The 17,228-nt window shown below is 43.0% G+C and overlaps 1 protein-coding gene across 2 annotated transcripts in view; it reads right to left on the bottom strand.

The window, feature by feature from the left end:
* LOC146798337 (RNA-binding protein Nova-2-like) overlaps positions 1-17,228 on the bottom strand; it is a 191,086-nt gene that overhangs the window by 119,544 nt on the left and 54,314 nt on the right. For both annotated transcript variants that reach the window (XM_085625594.1, XM_085625595.1), the window contains exon 2: positions 15,166-15,309. In XM_085625594.1, the coding sequence (XP_085481720.1) occupies positions 15,166-15,309 (144 nt within the window). The remainder of the gene's footprint in view (positions 1-15,165; positions 15,310-17,228) is intronic.

The following is a 17,228-nucleotide window of genomic DNA, read 5'->3' as shown; positions in this document are numbered from 1 at the left end:
TTCTCCAGGCCAAGCATTCTTAAAAAAAAAGTGAGGATGAAATGAATCCTACACTTTGTAGTCCCCTTTGTCTTATGTAACATTTTCTATACACTGATTTAAACACGTATGATTCATTGTCACTGTATTTGTGTGGATGTGAAGTGATCCGACACCCTATACTGGTATGAGAGGCAGTATAAAACAAATGAAATACATGTGAAAGAGGGGCTATGGACAGATCCGGGGCACTTTTGGAAGGTGATAGTGAGGGAATCATTGAAGGGTCCCAACAAAGATTGCCCTGTCATGGTGCACTATAAAGGTATCATGTAATATACTTTAAAAGCCAATACAATTGAATATATAATGAACTATGTGTTGTAGGATGTGCCATTTTTGCCCAATTCTTCTTGGGGGAAGTTCCCCCCTAACCCTCTTCGTAGTGGTCAGGCTCGCTAGCTGCACTCACCATGCACCGTACAGGGACTGGTCTGACAACATTTGCCAAGCCTGATTTGGGTTCCTAGTCCGGTCCTGCTTATGACATAGCTGGGCACAACATTCCATTGAAGGGACTTAAAGAAAGAGTGCAGCACCTTGACTGGCATTAGAATAGATGTGTTCATTCCATCCAGTACCTAATTTAAGCCAGTGGTTGCCGGTAGGGGCCACTGGCACTCCTTTTTGGAGACCAGTTTCTATTTTTCTGCATCTGACATTTAACAAGAGCAAGAGAGAGAAAAATAAACAAAGTGGAAAGGCAGAGGAACAGAAGAATGGAAACGCATCATAAAGGGAGAAAGCAGGAACTCACATGAGTAATATAAAGGGACAGGGAGTCTCTATTAGTGGATTAAAGAGGTACAAGGTGGAATATAGACTACACAGCCTTGGTATTGGGAGTGTCAACATTTAATTGCATGCATGGGCCGCTGGCTTCTTAGCAGCGCATTGAAGCTTTGAACACCGGCATGCATTGTTTCACAAATTAAGCATCCTTCACACTTGAATGCAGCAAGTGGAGTGCTATAAACCAGAATAGTGTACACGTTAGTGGAGTATGGTGGAGTGGCATACTGTGGATTAGCGTACAGTGGAGTAGTGTACAGCAGAGTGGCATACCTGGAGTGGTGAAAAATGCAGTGTGATAAACTGGAATACCATATAGTGGAGTCCTGTACAAAGGAGTGGTGTCCAATGGAATTGCGTAGAATGGACTATCGTTGACTGGTCCACATACATTTGAGTAGTGTACAGTGGAATAGCATATAGTCGAGTAGTGTGCAGTGGAGTTGCGTACAGTGGAGTGGCGCAGACCGGACTGGCATCCATTATAGTGCGTACAGGGGACTTGCATACAGTGGAGTCGCGAATACTGCAGTGGTGTACAGTGGACTGGAGTAGAGTGGAATAGCATATAGTAAGTAGAGTGTCACAGAGTGGTGTGTCATCCAAGGAAATAGTGTGGAATTGTGTAGAGTGGAGTGGCGTACAGTGGAGTGGAGTACAGTGGAGTCGCGTGCATTGGAGTGCCATACAGTAAAATAGCATAGAATGGAGTATTGTAGAGTGAAGTGGCACATCGTAGAATAGCGCCAAATAGAATGGCATAGAGCGGAATATTGTATAGTAGAGTCATGTACAGTCGAGCTGCGTACAGTGGAGTGGTATACACTGCAGTGTTGTACAGTGGAATAGCTCAATGGTGTATAGTATAGTAAAGTACAGTATAGAGGGGTATGTATGTACTTGACATTTTGGAGGGTTGTACGTTATGGTGTGCATAGTAATGAAAGACAGCGACTTGGGCTGTATTGTGTTTCTGTACATGTACCAAGCAAAGCAGGACAACACATGTGGCTTTGTGTAGTTTGGTACATATTGCGTAATCATTACGTTGGCCTTGCGAAACTATGCACAACACAAAGGTAATGCAATAGAATCACAAATGTGTCCCCTAGTGATATATTATGCCATGGTATAGCACAGTAAGTTAATGTTATACCGTAGTATATAGTGGTAACAAGGCCATGTATAATTGGCTAATGCCTGCCTTTACAAATTTAAAAGGCAGCCATAATCCTTTCAGCAGACTTCAGGATTGTTGTTGCTTAGGACCTTAAACATAGGTAAATAGTAATTTTTATTGTTGTTCCCAATATATTACCATTTTTTACAGAGAAAATAGATATGGGGATGGCTAAATATAATTTTTTAGATATTTATTTGACCAGTTTACGCAGAACTGCGGTAGTACCTAGCATGTACATGTACCTTTTGTAAATTGTTTAAGTAACGCTGTAATTGTAGGCATTCCTGCAGTAATGCGTAGACTTTTTTTAGATTATAAAATATGTAAAGATATTGGAGTACACTATATTTGTTAAATACTGTATATTACAGTGTAAAAAAAACAATTTGACATATTTTTTAAGGTACAGCGGTACTACCTCTGTAGTACCTAGGTAGTACCTCAATACTCCGTAATATTTTTTTTAAATATAGTTAATGTCCGAAGCTGGAGAACTAACAATGTGCCCTTAAAACAACATGGCTGCCTACAATTTTTATCCAATCATTTGTCATCACTATGTCATTATCCAATCATTTGTCATCACTATGTACTGCAGTACTACCTCAAAACCATTGGGCCAAAAGATATCACTAAGTTTAAAATGCTAATAACTCTACAACCACAAAAAGAATCATTTGCACACCATAGTCTTCAATACTGCCAAATTTCAGTAAAATCCGATGGACCGTTTTTGCACTACATCAAATACACAGTCTATGTACAATGCATTGGACAGCAAATGTATTTTGATAACCCCTTTTTTCTGTGCACTCCATGACCAATTGCAGCTAAACATCCAAGCCTTCCCCAAAGGGTGCTAAGTTATTAAGGGGCAAAAATGAGAGGAATTCATATCTCTGGTAACCCTGATTATAACTACGGAGTGGCTACTGCCACCTCTGTATTTTATATATATATAGATATATATAGATAAGTATAGTAAGCCTATACTTACTTACATATACCTACCTGAGTCAATATTTCAATATTTTGCTGTTATTTTTGTAACAGTATTTAAAAATGGATATACCAACACAATGCCTCAATTTTATACATTGTACAATGTGCATTTTATTCTTACTACTTACATTTTATCATATGCTCCTTATTCTCATCTCTATAGTACAGAATGTGTTTTTTGATCCCATTGTATAGACCACCTAAAATGTTGCTTATGTCCATCATATCCAAGATAGAACATGCTCTTTACTGACAAGTAATAACAGATAGGATGTTGACCTCATTTGTATCCTATACACTACACATTGTTTAGTCCTATTATATACACTACAGAAAGTGATACATGCTCCTGTTATGTACTCAGTCAGGTATTGTTTTTATTTCAATTGCATACGCAAAGCACAGGCATATTTTCCCCATGAACTGCATTCCAGGAGTAATAATGGTAGTAACATACTCTTCCTATACAATTATACTAGAAACAATTTATAGTATTCCTTCATATGACAGCACAGCATCTCCATTCGTGTTTCCAGACAACCAAAACATAGAAGTCAACAAATGTGAATGCATGCATAACCCCACGCTGATGTATATACACGCACACGTACAAACAATAAAAAGGCGTAGAGTCTCATACAAAAGAAAGATATGCGCTTCCGTAAACATACCCTCCCCAAAACACAATCTCACGCACTCAATTACATAGGGCAAAACATGCATGCGTTAAACCAGCCTTCATTGAAACCACATTTTCACCACTTCTGAGGTGTTCTCCATCTCCTTGTGAGTTGCCACGACAACGCTTTCATGCACCATAGCAACACAAATTGTGCTTTCCATCTCAAGTGTGTACTGATAAGCCTTGTAGGGGGACAGCACAGAAGAAAGCATTGTGGAGGAAGAAGCACGTTTTCATTGGGGGTCGGGGGGTGGACTGGGGTGCAGGGGCAAAAGAGCAAGGGATACAGGGAGAGATGTCAATGAATAAACAGAGATAGGAAAGTGGCGGACAGGGCAGTGAAAAAGAGGAAAGGAGAGAGAAAGATAGGAACAAAGAATGAGGGGGTTAGGCATCATGTTTGATCATGAACAGGAATTAAAGTTATGATTATGAACATCTTTCCTGACGACAACCCTTCATTCTAATACTACGACATGAACACAGACATCATATACAACCCCCTAGCCCCTTACAATGTCCCTTTCTTTCACACTTTTCCCTTACCAAGCCTCTCTTTTACTCTGACCAAAGGAATAACTAATAATGCACCTCAATCATGACCAGCAGTCCCTTGAGCCCTCTTTTGACTATTTGGGGTAGTTCGCCTTTAGGCCTGCATATCTTTTTTTCCACATTAGGTATCCATGCCAAATTTGGGTCCTTTTTTTCCGACATCCTGGTGATTCCAAATGTATCCAGGGTTTGTGGATTCCCCTGGAAGTATAAGCGATGTTACATCGCATGCACTACAATGCATGTGATTACAATGCGGTTGTTACAACGACCACGTTGTTACAACACAAGCCATTACATTGCAAGTCATTTCTACGACTTGCTGTAGGGGGCGCGATGGACTTAGGAATAGGATAATTTACTATTCCAACTCCAGCGTGTGCAACAGTAGGGAAGGTGTTGGTATAGTAAATCATACTATTCCTTAGTTTAGCGCGCCCCCTACAGCAAGTCGTAGAAACGGCTTGCGATGTAATGGCTTGCGTTGAAACAACGCGGTCGTTGTAACAACCACGTTGTAAGCACATGCATTGTAGCACATGCAATGTAAACGCTGTTTCCCTCCCTGGAAGGGACTATGAAAATAGCCAAGATATATAGCTACATTTTGAGGTTTTTGGGGAAAAATAGGAAAAAAAAGTGCTCTGGATAAAAGAATCTGCTTTTTTTCATAACAATGGAATCAACAAACAGTTTGATGTGCTAAAGTCACCATCTTCCCAGCTTTAAAAAAAAATGCAGATCTGAATCAAAAAAACTATCTTTTTACTACTGTTTTGGCATTTTTCAAAGAGGTTGCCCATTTTTCCTATTTTTTGTGCTTTCAACCTACTTCCAGCTTGTGGTGCAAGTCCGTGTGAAATCCATGGGTGATCCAGGAAAGCTATATATTTCTGAAAACGAGCCAGGGGGCAGATTGGATTTAAAAACCTCTTATCTGTCCCCTGAGGAGGCAGAAAGACTATTGTGGGTCATTTGGGAGGTAGGGTCAGGTCCAATGCCTAGGCAAGCTGCCCCCACCTGTTTCTTCTACAAAATAGGGCAAATTGGAGGTAGGAACCTCCAATTTGCCTTTGGGGGGCAGAAAGACTTGTGGTCCTGGTGGGAGGTGAGCACTATCCTACTCCAATGGGGGCACCCCCTAAAACCCATTCCCAGGTGGTCTAGAGTGTGTTCTGCCCCCACCAGGTGCAGATCGGGGAAAACATCGCAAATCTGTCCCTGACGGGGCATACAGACTGCTGGGGTGTTTTTGGGAGGGTTGGGGGTTAGGCCCGATGGCTGGGAGGGCCACACCCACCCATTTAGCAAAAATTCAAAAACAATCCCTGGCATCTAGGGGGCTTTCTGCGAAGAGGCATTATGGGATTCGAAGTTAATAAAGTACAGATGTACAAACAGCTCCTCACCATTATCAAGTCAAAGGTTTGAAGACGAATAATGTATTTAGATTTCCGTTGGCATAACAGTCCCGTCCTATCTCCTCCTCTTTCAGCCTTCACAATATGGCAATTCATAATAATGCATTGATTTCCAATTTCCCTCATGGTATTTCATGTAATGCTTTGCAATGGCATATGACGTAAACCACAAAGGAGGTTTCACATGTAATCTTATGGGTAATTTTAATGATCTTTAGTGTTCTTTCCAATCGTACATGATTTGCATGTAGTATTTTTTCGCAAAGCTATTGCTTGATTTCTCTAACCACGTCATTTGTGTCCTGGTCTTAAAACTACCTCTGACCATTTTCTCTCTTAATGAGGATGTTTTACTATTAGTTGTCAATAGTGTCAATCTTGGTCTCTCTTCTATATCTGGAGCTTGGTTGATGAGACTACAATGTCTCTGAAAAAAATATTTCATGGCTTTTTTTGCTATTGGTTAGAATTATTCTTATTTCCTTATCAGTAGATCCCTTTATTCATTGATCCTTTTTGTAAACAGTGTGGCCATTCTTTTGTTTTTGTTTAGATCTTTCATAATTCTTTCTGAATTATTATATTTTTGTATCATCTTTTTTTAAACGTTGTTTTGTATCCTCAGATTTAGATTCAAAATCCTGAGTGTTGGAACAATTCCTTTAGAGTCTCAAAAGGTCACTATAGGGAATACTTTTCAAAGAGGTCTGGGTGAAAACCTGTGCCAATCAAGATAGAAGTTGATGATGTTTCTTTTCTATGAAGTGTAGTTTCCAATTTTCCATCTTGTACATAGATTGTTATATCCAGAAAGTTGATTCTTTTTTCATCTATGGCACATGTGAACTTGAGACTTCACAGACCTGTTTTTTCTGAAACAGTCCTACTGCACTGGGTCTTCAGACACAGTCACACTGAGCAGGAGATCTGGTCTGTGGATTTGGTAGGAGGAGGTTACTCTAGTTGTGCATCCTGTGGGTAAAAACATTCTTGCTTCTGAAAAACATAAAGTGAAAAGCCCCCGGTTGCTATGGTGCGGCCTTAGGTTTCTGGTCCCCCAGCTGCTCTATCGAGCCCTCCCCTCCCCCGCCCCCTCCAAACGCATCTCAGGGATTGTAGGCCGTAATCATCCAATGGAAGCAGCCAGAGGGGCAAAGCTGCTTATCCTCCTCTCTACACCCCTCCCGGGTAACACCAGGCGCTTTCTTTCGATTAATGGCTGGAGGGAGGGATTAGGAGCTGGAGTGCAGCCCTCTTATCAGATTACAGCTGCCTCCAATCAGTCCCTCACCATCCTCACCGGCCAATGCCACATGAACAGAGGAAAGAGGCTCGAGAGAGGCTGACTGTCCAGCCACGCGGCTCATGGGATAGCTCTGTTAAAAACCATGACCCCCTTGTCCAGTACCTGTGCGCTACGTGGTGTTACAAATGCCAAGTGAGAGAATACTCACCATGTCAGCAATGCACTGAAAATGTCCGCAATCATCCCATGCTTGTACTGGATAGGATCACCTGTATCACCTGTTCGCCCCGCCCCGCCCCGGAATGGTGTGAGAGGAACACCCACACACTCTCTCACATCCAAGACACAGGGGTGTAACGCAGCCCCTGTGCCGCAGGTGGTTAACCCTTCAGGTGCCCCAAACCTCCCAGGGGGGCCCCATTCATCATTCACTCAGGGGCTCCTCATCACATTCTGCAGGGGGCCATCATTTTGTGTTACGCAACAGCTAGGGCAGTGAGAAGCTGTGCCTCTGATCGAGAACCTGTGCGAATGCTGAAATGTCTGTGAAGCAGGTCCGATTCCCATCAGAGCTGGCGCAACTGACAAAATGTGGCTGCCCTCGTCGCACGCAGGGCGACACTTTGGGCTGGCGGCCGCTTAGTGCAGCATGAACCTGCCAGGCTGTACACCGGCCAATCCACTTTATCCTTATCGTCAGATGATCTGGGCTGCTGAAGGGATTGGTGACATCTGTAGCGGCCAAACCTCTTCACTGAAGTAATTTCAAGGGTGATGGGTACCCTTAACATTAAAGCCCTGATAGGGCCGGACTGGCCATATCATGCATTGGGCATTTTCCTGGGAGGCTGTAAGGATGGAGGCTGTTTTTTGCAGCGTGCTGCAATACGGGCTCCCAGTAACAAAAAAAGCAAACAAGCATTTCCAGCCTCTCGGGGCCGGGCAGTGTTTTCCTAGGGGCTGGTCGGGGAAAATTGCAAAGGCTGCTTTGGGTTCTGAGCACTGCTCCAGGGGTAGTTCTCATTGGGTGAGAGCGCGAACTGATAATACACGTCTGCCATACAAAAGGCTTCCCAGCACGCCTAATGCAGACCACAAGGGACAGCAACACAAGCTCATGCTCAAAACAGCCAGGTCTTAAACTGTTTGCTAAAAGTATAGTAACTGACAGTTGAATATTATCCAGTTCATCTCATCACCGATATAACTTCTCCATGCCCCCATTGCTGCAAAATTCATAAGATGAGGTCAAATGAACTACTTCACTGAAGTTTGCTTGTAGTGTGTCATAGGCACACGTTTTGTCCCGGCTGGCTCACAATGCCCCACACTCAGCTCTCAGACCCTGGTACCAGTAAACCCAGAGTTGTAAGGCTTTGGTTGTCAGAAGTCATCCTGTTCAACCTCTGCATCAGTGAAACCATCACCCAATATGTTTTTGTCAGGACTCTTGGTAGAACAGCCAAGCTGTCTCAGAACTTTGCTACTGATTCCCAGGTGCAAGGGAATCATGCAAATTTGCAGTTGTGGAGTCTTCAGCTGACTTGTAGAACTGTCACATTTTTCATATAATCTATCACCTACTGTATAATCTGCAGCTTTAAAAAACAAAAGATGTTGTTTCTGGCTGAAAGAGATCAAAAGTTACTAAAAATGTGGCAACACATGTTTCTGCGCAGTAGGAGGCCCTTCATAAAGATTAACTGGTCACCTTTGCATTCCTTACATTCTGTATTTGGGGTCACAAAGGTTCTATGGTGTGTAACATTTACACAGAAGGTGTTAACATATGCAAAATGTCAGAATAATGAGGTAATACTAACACAAAATATGCTGCACCATGCCACGTAATTTACCTTTTATTTTCACGTAGTTTGATCCTACCCGGGTGCATAATTCCAATGCCTGTGCTTATAACACATGCTGTGACTCAGGGCAGAGCATTTAACCATCTGAGCCACCCTTAAAGGTTTCCACACTACTAGCAACAATTTAGCCAAGTTGCCTCCATGTTGCCTCCAATCACTGCTACTCGTAATACAAATTTACACTTCTGGAGTCGACATATAATAATGTGAACTAACCTTATAGTTTCAGCATTAGTATATAACTACAAATGATGTGCTCAATAGCCTGGGCATTTGCTGGGTAAGGAGAGGTAGAGGGAAAGTAGCCTATTTTGGAAACAACAACAATAGGAAACGTTTTTCAGAAGTGCAACCAAAAGGACCATTTTATGAGCTAGCACAGGGGATCAGATTTGGGGGGTCCCTGGGGCCACTCAGAGGATGAGAAATAAAAAAACTGGTGCTGGTAGCACGTTTAAAAAACATGAGTCTTATTCCTGCACGCGTCTGGTTCCACTTTTTAGACAACCGCTGCAGGGATGGGAGCAACCAGTGGCTGTGGGGTGATTTGGGGGGCATGCCAAGCTGAATTTGCCACCAAGAAAAAAAGGGGAATAGCTGGGCTTGGACAAACATATACATTGGGGGTATTGGCTGTCAAAGCATGATTGAGCAAGGAGGTGCTTGGCAAATGCAACAATACATAAATGCAGGTCATATAAGGATAAAAGCAATGGTGGGGGGCCTAGTACAGGTGCCTGCCACTTCTGAGGCTTGCCAAAGTTAGCGGATAATCTAAAGGTCTTTGGTGATTAAAGCAACCACAAGAAAGAGCTCATAGGGGCTTCATGCCAATTCCGTGGGAGTCCTTACAGCAGGACTCCTGGATAAAAGAGATCATGCCTGGTTATTCCCATGGGCAGTTGTAAGCCTCAACAACTGGGGGCTTGCCTGGGAACGCTCTGCCTCTGTATGAATTCTTTTCCTGGACTACGCCGTTCAGATATGGGGTGAACCCCCAAAGGTTCAGCATCAGATGCGGTGTATTCCTGGTCCTCATTGGCTAATGAGGCGGGCAGCCAGCTTAGGTCATATCGTCACTGGCTGCCCTTGGATCACCTGTGAGTTAACCCATTTCCTTATCAAGTTAACCTGCAACATAACTTTCTCCAAACAAAAATGATATGGTCTCAGTTATTCACCAGTAGACTTTTCCTTTGCATGCATTTAATAAGTGTGTGTGTGCCCAGCTATGGGATATCTGTGCTATGAGTACGTACCATTCATTTTAATAGCATCAACCTGGTTCTTCACAGTGCTAGGACACAATAAAGACTGCGGTATCAAAAGTTATGTAAAAACAAAATATTATAGTTCAGTGCCTTGACAATGAGAACAAAGAAAGGTGTAGATCAACAGGCCCATTTAACCTAGTACTCGTATTTTCCCGCCTGCCGCCAACAGCTAAGAGCCCCATCTCTGTCTGATCCCAACATGTAGACAAAGGCAGGCAGGGCAGTTTCAAGAAGAGTGCTGGACATGGGAGTGACGTATGCATTGTGGGAGCTATGATGCTGCGAAAACAGTGCTTCCTTAGCATCACCATGGAAATGGTCAGATGCATAGGGCATGACGCCAGAAGCACAGCTGGTCCTATGCAAAGGAGGCTAGTGGCGTGTGGGAGGTTTTGGCTGGCTTGGAGAGCCCCATTTACCCTAGAGGGCTCACTGAATGAGGCGAGTATGCACAGGCCATGAGAGGGGGTGAGGCGAGGGAATCCATCTGCTCTCCTTTCACTTGCACTAATTAACTGCTTAACCACTGCATCCTTTCTCCATAATCAATTTGGCTCATCATGAGGCATGTCCACCACAGCTGCCCTCCAGGACACTGACCTGACCTCTGAGGAGGGGTAATGTTGGTCACTCCAGGATACCATGTCACAAATAAAAGAGACTTTGACTGGCCAAAAGGGGAGCTTGATGGGAGTCTATTCAGAACAGAACGTACCCGCTTTGTCAACTGTACATAATTTCTGTTGGCCTGCCAACGCATACTTCTTCTCCAGGTGAATAAAATCAGGATGAGGAACTCTTGGCTTAGAGGTCAATTACAATGCGCTTACTTTTCTTGTGTATTGTGCCACAGAGTGCCAAGATACCGTTTCAGAGCATCCTTGTATAAATACAAGATGGCTGGCGACACTTTTTCTGCTAACAGGAGTAAAGGGGAAGGTGGATGGACAAAGCCCAGAATTGCTTGGACCTTAATTTGTAACCAGGAGATGAGCCTGGGGGGGGGACGGGGGGGACGGGACAACATACTGACAGAATCTTGAATTGTTTTTATGGATGTGGGACTTGAGTCTGATGTCAACATGGACCCGAATCTACAATTTCTTTTGCATAATTGTAGGGCTCTGAAGCCATGCAGAATTGATAAAACATGCCTGTAGTAAAAAGTGGGTCCAGGATCTGGAGATCAACCATGAGCCTGTGTTTGGAGTGAGCTGGAGGCAGTGAATAAGCTTCTGCAGAAGTCCCCTGCATATGCCAGTAAAGCTCTCCAGTTGTATGGGCGACAGAATGAAGGTGTAATATAAACAGACATGGAATGATGAGCTGCAGACCGAAAGGTCTTAGCATGATAAGGACATTTCTTCCATCCGGCAGCTATTCGATTTGTTGTGTGACCTGCCCTGAAAATCGCCATTTTGTTATAATACTGGAGATGCTCCATTTTTTGCTAATGTTCTTCATCAGAACACCAGGCTTTTCTTGCTAGGGGCTTCCACAAAGAGTAACATCTGCTGTATTAGAGGATTCCTATTGTCCCTAACACCAAGCTAGGGATACATTAAAGGTAATTTGAAGTTAAAATGTTAGTGTGGAGCACTGGCCATGTTGCCTGAACCTATGCGAGAGGTGGCTTCTTACACTCTATTTGTAAAATCCACTCAATCCCCCACAACCTGTTTCCTTCACTCCCCCTGCATATATGTACCAGGGTGTGTTATGTGCAACTTGTTTGAGTGTTGTGTATTTGTGTTCATGTGTGGTATTCTTGGAGACTGGGTGTGGTGTGACCAGTGTTACCTGGGAGGGCACATTGCACAAAATGGTGGATCTAATGTGCAAGGATTTCTACCGGATGGTTTCTTACTGCAGCGTACATTCAGCTTGAGCCCTGCTACTGACAAAACCGATTGTGATGATTGGCCTCTCTACCTGTCGATCTAGCTGGACATACGCTGACCCCTAGCTCAGAGTGCCTGGTTTGTGTGAGGCCGAATCCACATCAGCTGCCCCAATCCCTTTGTCTGGAAAGGAAAGCGATCCAATTCAGAGAGATGGCACTGCCTCCCAGGACTATGTGGTGCCTGCCGCTCCCCTCCCCCTTTGTCAAGCGCAACAAGTAAGCTTGTGGTTCCGCTCTCCAATCGGATTTGCCTGGTTACGATTTTTGAACCTGGCACCACAAATTGATTCACCCTGGCTTTACACCACATCCCATTGAAAAGTGTCCTTAATGACACGTTCTGACTGATGAAGGGATTTAAGAAATCTGACAGCATTTCTCACTCCTTTTAGCATTCTACTCAGCTCTCACTATAAACCTGCACCACATATAAAATCTACTACATAATCTACAAGCACTCCTCTGTAACTGACAAACAAAATGATGATCTCTGATTGCAAAGAACTATGGGACTCGATATAAACATCTCTGAGCGTTGTAACATAAATTAGAAAGGGCCCCCAATGCAGATATTATCCAGTACTTGCTGATCCTGCATTGCCCCAGATTCCTAGCACACCATCCCCAGACATTTTGGGAGCATGTCTTCCTTGCTCTCTTAGCTGCTTGAAAAGGACAAATATGTTTTTCCTCTTCTCCTGCAGTCTTCGGATAGAGTCTCTTGACTGGGGCTAGTTGATCTCGTTCTGGCTCTCTTTTAAAGCCCTTCGGTGACCCAGCAATGTTAGATATAACACATTCTGAAGTTGTGAAGGAACCCTGATCCTAAATTTGAGCGTCGTATTTCCAGGTCATGAAACGGTGGGCCCTCTGGGTACTCCAGGTATAGTTGATGCCCCATCTAAGAATACTAGTGGGCCTCTGTATTTGGTACCCTTCGAGAGCCTGCGTTAACTAAGTCCATTACCAGTTGTCTTCCTTCTGGAAGCATTAACAGATCAATTGGAACAGCCACTGGCCTCCCCTGAAATGTGTTCAGTGACTAGGACAGTGACCCAGGGAAAAACATAAATCCACAGATTGGCTCACAACATGCCAACGGTGCCTGCCAGAGAGGTACCCAACCCATAACCCTATCGAGCAAGGTGGCTCTCTCACACTTTACTGTCCTGTCCTATCAATGTCTGAAAATCTAGTAAGATATAAGATTTCTCTTCTTTTCCCTGAGTGTGACCTGTGACGTGTTAAGACTAATAAGGACAATGAGGAGTCAGTATGTAACCTATTAGAAAAGACCACCAGCCTGCTGAACGCCTGGGGCCCATATAGCCCAACAAATACGGGACAGAAATATGTTGGCGATATTACATACCAGGGACCAGCATTAGTAAAAGCCCTTGTTTATCCTGTTTTATAGAAGTGACGAGGAAGCACAAAAAAAATTTAACATCTTCCCATGTTGCATTTTAAATTTAGAAGTACGGTACCCGTTCAACTTACCATTTGGAAGGCGTCAAACATAAACAAACAAGTAACACAACCTCTTGAAGAGCTACAGGTGGAGCCCATCGCACTCACCAATCAACGGGTTTGTGGGTTCAGGAGCCAATGATGAGGCATGCGACTTTGGTGGGTTAGGGCCTATGCCCTTTTTATGAAAAATCCCTTAGCCTAATACATAGAAAACACCTATATCCTCTAATCCGTCCTCTACCTTTTGTGTGCATGACCGAATTTTGCTAATCCAGCCCAAACCTATTCCCTTAACCTAATACTGCCCGTGGGACCTCAAGTTATTTGCACTGTGAAGCCTTATGCCATGGCATAAGAACCATAATTGTGTTCCTATCCCAACCCCGAATGTTGAAAATATGTGTTTCCAAGGTTTTCCAGATTTTAACTGCTAAATTTTCCCATGTGCAAAAAAGAACATTTATTTTTAAAAGATAAATCCTTGTCTAGACGTTAACTTTATTGGGTGTAGTTACAATTGTCATAAAGTCTCTAGTCTCAAACCCACCGACAGAGTGACCATTGTCACCTCATCCTGACTACCACCGGAAAGCCAATGTATAAAGGGAGTAAGCTGGTGTTCCTATTTGAATCTGCCTGCCTCTCCAACACAGAGACTACAGTGGTAAAGACTAAAGACCCATACACAGTGCTCACAGGAGAATAGAGGCTCACTAATTCATCAGGTACAGGAGTAAAGTGCGGGAATATTTTTCATACCAGTGCTGCATCTGGAATAGGATTTGGGTGTGGGAGTAGGTAATTAGTCTAATTGAGTCCACATCTGATCATTAGAAAATCCATCTCTAACGAGGTGATTTTGTATATGTTTAAAACAGAGGTTTAAAGCATTCTGTGTGTTGAGCTCTACACGCTGTTTTCTGAGATGCAGGTCCTTTTTGGTTGTTTCTTCCCCTCAATGGAAAAAAATCCAACTCATAACAAAATAATGCGGCAAATATTACAAAAGAGAATATCATAACTTTTAAAATGAAGTGAAGAAAACAAATTTGATTTGGAAGCAACTGAGCTCCCTGTGATCATCCTGCAAAGAGGAACACATGGTAGCCAGAGCTCCCTTCATATTTAACCCCTCCAAACCTCTCTTAATATCAGGGATTCGTGCCACCTGTACACATCACGAGTGGCAACCCCAACTCCTCTCCTCACAAGACAGCCATGTTTATTCTGGGTTGTCACCTCTGTGATGCTGTCTGCTTCCACAAAAGACCTCCATCACAGGCGGGAGAGAACCTCTGTCACCCAACCCGCTCACAAGGTTGAAGCTCTTCTCTTGTTTTGCCAGTCATTGACATTGCAAATGTATTCTTGCCATATTTTATCTTGCAATATTTTGCTTCCAGTATTTTTTCTGATGGGATTATTTTTTGCTCTGACAGCCAAATAATAGCAAGCTAATTTGCTGTCCATATTGGGGATTGTTACAATTTTAAAATGTTAGTGGTCAATGAGACAGAAGCTTTTTAGTGTCCTTCTGCAATGTACTAACAATCTGATTGATTTTAGTGGGCCATGCCACAAATTCCAGCCCAGGATTTCTAACCTGGTGGCCAGACATTAGCAATGGAAATGAATAATGGAAGTGATAGTCCCATCGTGTCTTAACAATTTAGCTAGAGCAGTCGGGCCCACTGGTGTCCATCTTTGCTTACATGTCTAGTTCTTACCTGGGTAGAAGTCTTTTGATTTGGAGAGCTTGATGCTGGCACCGGTTTCTTTCTGCAGCTGCACAATGGTCTGGCCACCCTTCCCAATAATGGAGCCCGCTGCATAGCTGGGTATCAGCACCTTCAGGAAGTACTCCCCTTCTTCTGCAAGAGAGCAGCGTGCATAAGTCAGCCACGTGCTTACTAAGCTATTTAGACATGCTTCATCGTTGTACTGTTCATTAAACACTTTTGTACAGCAACAAAAGAAAAAAGGACTAAGGAAACGAGGAAATTAAAAAATGTATATAGACAGACAGACAGACAGACAGACAGACAGACAGACAGATAGATAGATAGATAGATAGATAGATAGATAGATAGATAGATAGATAGATAGATAGATAGATAGATAGATAGATAGATTCCATTAATCATTATTAGACAGAAGATAGAGCTTTTCTAGATAAGCTTCATAAATGTGTGCAGCCCTCAGGAAGTAAAGCACGGCTGACTCCAGAGCACATACACCCCAGCATATTCCCCCCTGTTCTCACTGCATTCGTCAACATTCAGCTATGTACTTTCTCTGCTCATCTAATCAAGATCACTTGAAACTCCTACCTGTTATATAGGTGCATCATATAAGAACCGCAGTAATGTTATATAACATAACATTACAACTTAACGTAGCAAAGGTAGGCAGACAGGCAGGGCAGACTTGGTAATATAATGCTAAAATCGACCCCACTATACACTGTCAAGAGTAACCCTCTGCACTGAGGTTGAGGGAGATATATTTCTTCTATTACCAAAACCAATCATTAGAAACAATGGATCCAAACTGCAAATTATAGCTATCTTTTGCTAATATACTGGCTAGGCACTTTCAAAGCTGCATCATAATAACACGTCTAGTTGTAAAAACAGCCCACAATGCATGCAGTCCCCCACCAAATTCTAGCTTACCCGAATACCCGCCATACAGAATACATGCATTGTGTAAATCATCCAATCATCTCTGATTGCTGGAAGCTTTCTGACTCCACGTGCACCTAGCATAAAGGGTTGGCTCCTCCTTCTCACATACAATTACTAATAAGAACCTATATTCAAATATTCAATGAGGTGCCGGGTGGACAGGGCTTTCACTGAAACGATTCGACATGGATAGAGCCATGATTGCCGAAAAGGATGTATTTAAAAACAGAGGCTGCCCCAAAAAATGGGATCGTAAATGGGCAGCATGGAATACATATAGAGGGGAGCTTTGCCTGTGGAGTTGCGACGTAGTGGGGTCGAAATGCAGAGAACATTTACCGCAATTGCAGACTTGTCAGAATAACGTGCTATTGTGTTGTCTATGTGCAGTTTATCAATTCATGCTGATTGTATACCTGTAGACATGCCGAGCCTTGAAGGCATTGCTGTATTGTTTCTGGTATTTCTCAATAAAAACAGTTTAATCAAAAAAAATAACAAACGATTTGAAATGCAGATATCCTGCTCTTGGGCGAGTGTTAGGTCTGACGCAACCTGGAATACTCTGTGTAACTCTAGCAATGAGGAAAGACGCTATTGAGATCTGTCTCTCATCAAGCTAGGGTCCCTCCCATATCATACATACATTTCCCAATTCCATGTTCAGAAACTTTTAACAATTAGAGAAATAAGTAAGGAGTCCTAGAAAGCTCCAATGTTATACTCTCCCCATTTCATAAACTCACAGGTTCAATTGAAGGCAAGACTTATCTTTAATGAGATGAGGGCATTCACTGGGTGTGAGTGGTCAGTGTGGTGGGGTGACAGTCACTTGCTTATATCCAACACAACAGCATTTTAGCAAGGCTGTAGTTTGCTGATTAGAAGAGCTAGCTCCCTCCTGACAGTTTGACCAAAATCAGGGCCAACACTGCTCTCTGGGACCATGCATGTGTAGTACAGGAAAGAGATGAACATCTTCTGTCCCTCACGCAGGATGCAATGCTGCAAATTAAAGATAAGTCTTGCCTTCAATTGAACCTGTGAGTTTATGAAATGGGGAGGGTATGACATTGGAGCTTTCTAGGACTCCTTACTTATTT

The sequence above is a fragment of the Triturus cristatus genome, chromosome 9, assembly GCF_964204655.1.
Source record: "Triturus cristatus chromosome 9, aTriCri1.1, whole genome shotgun sequence".
NCBI lineage: Eukaryota > Metazoa > Chordata > Amphibia > Caudata > Salamandridae > Triturus > Triturus cristatus.
This window is presented reverse-complemented; position numbering and strand designations above follow the sequence as displayed.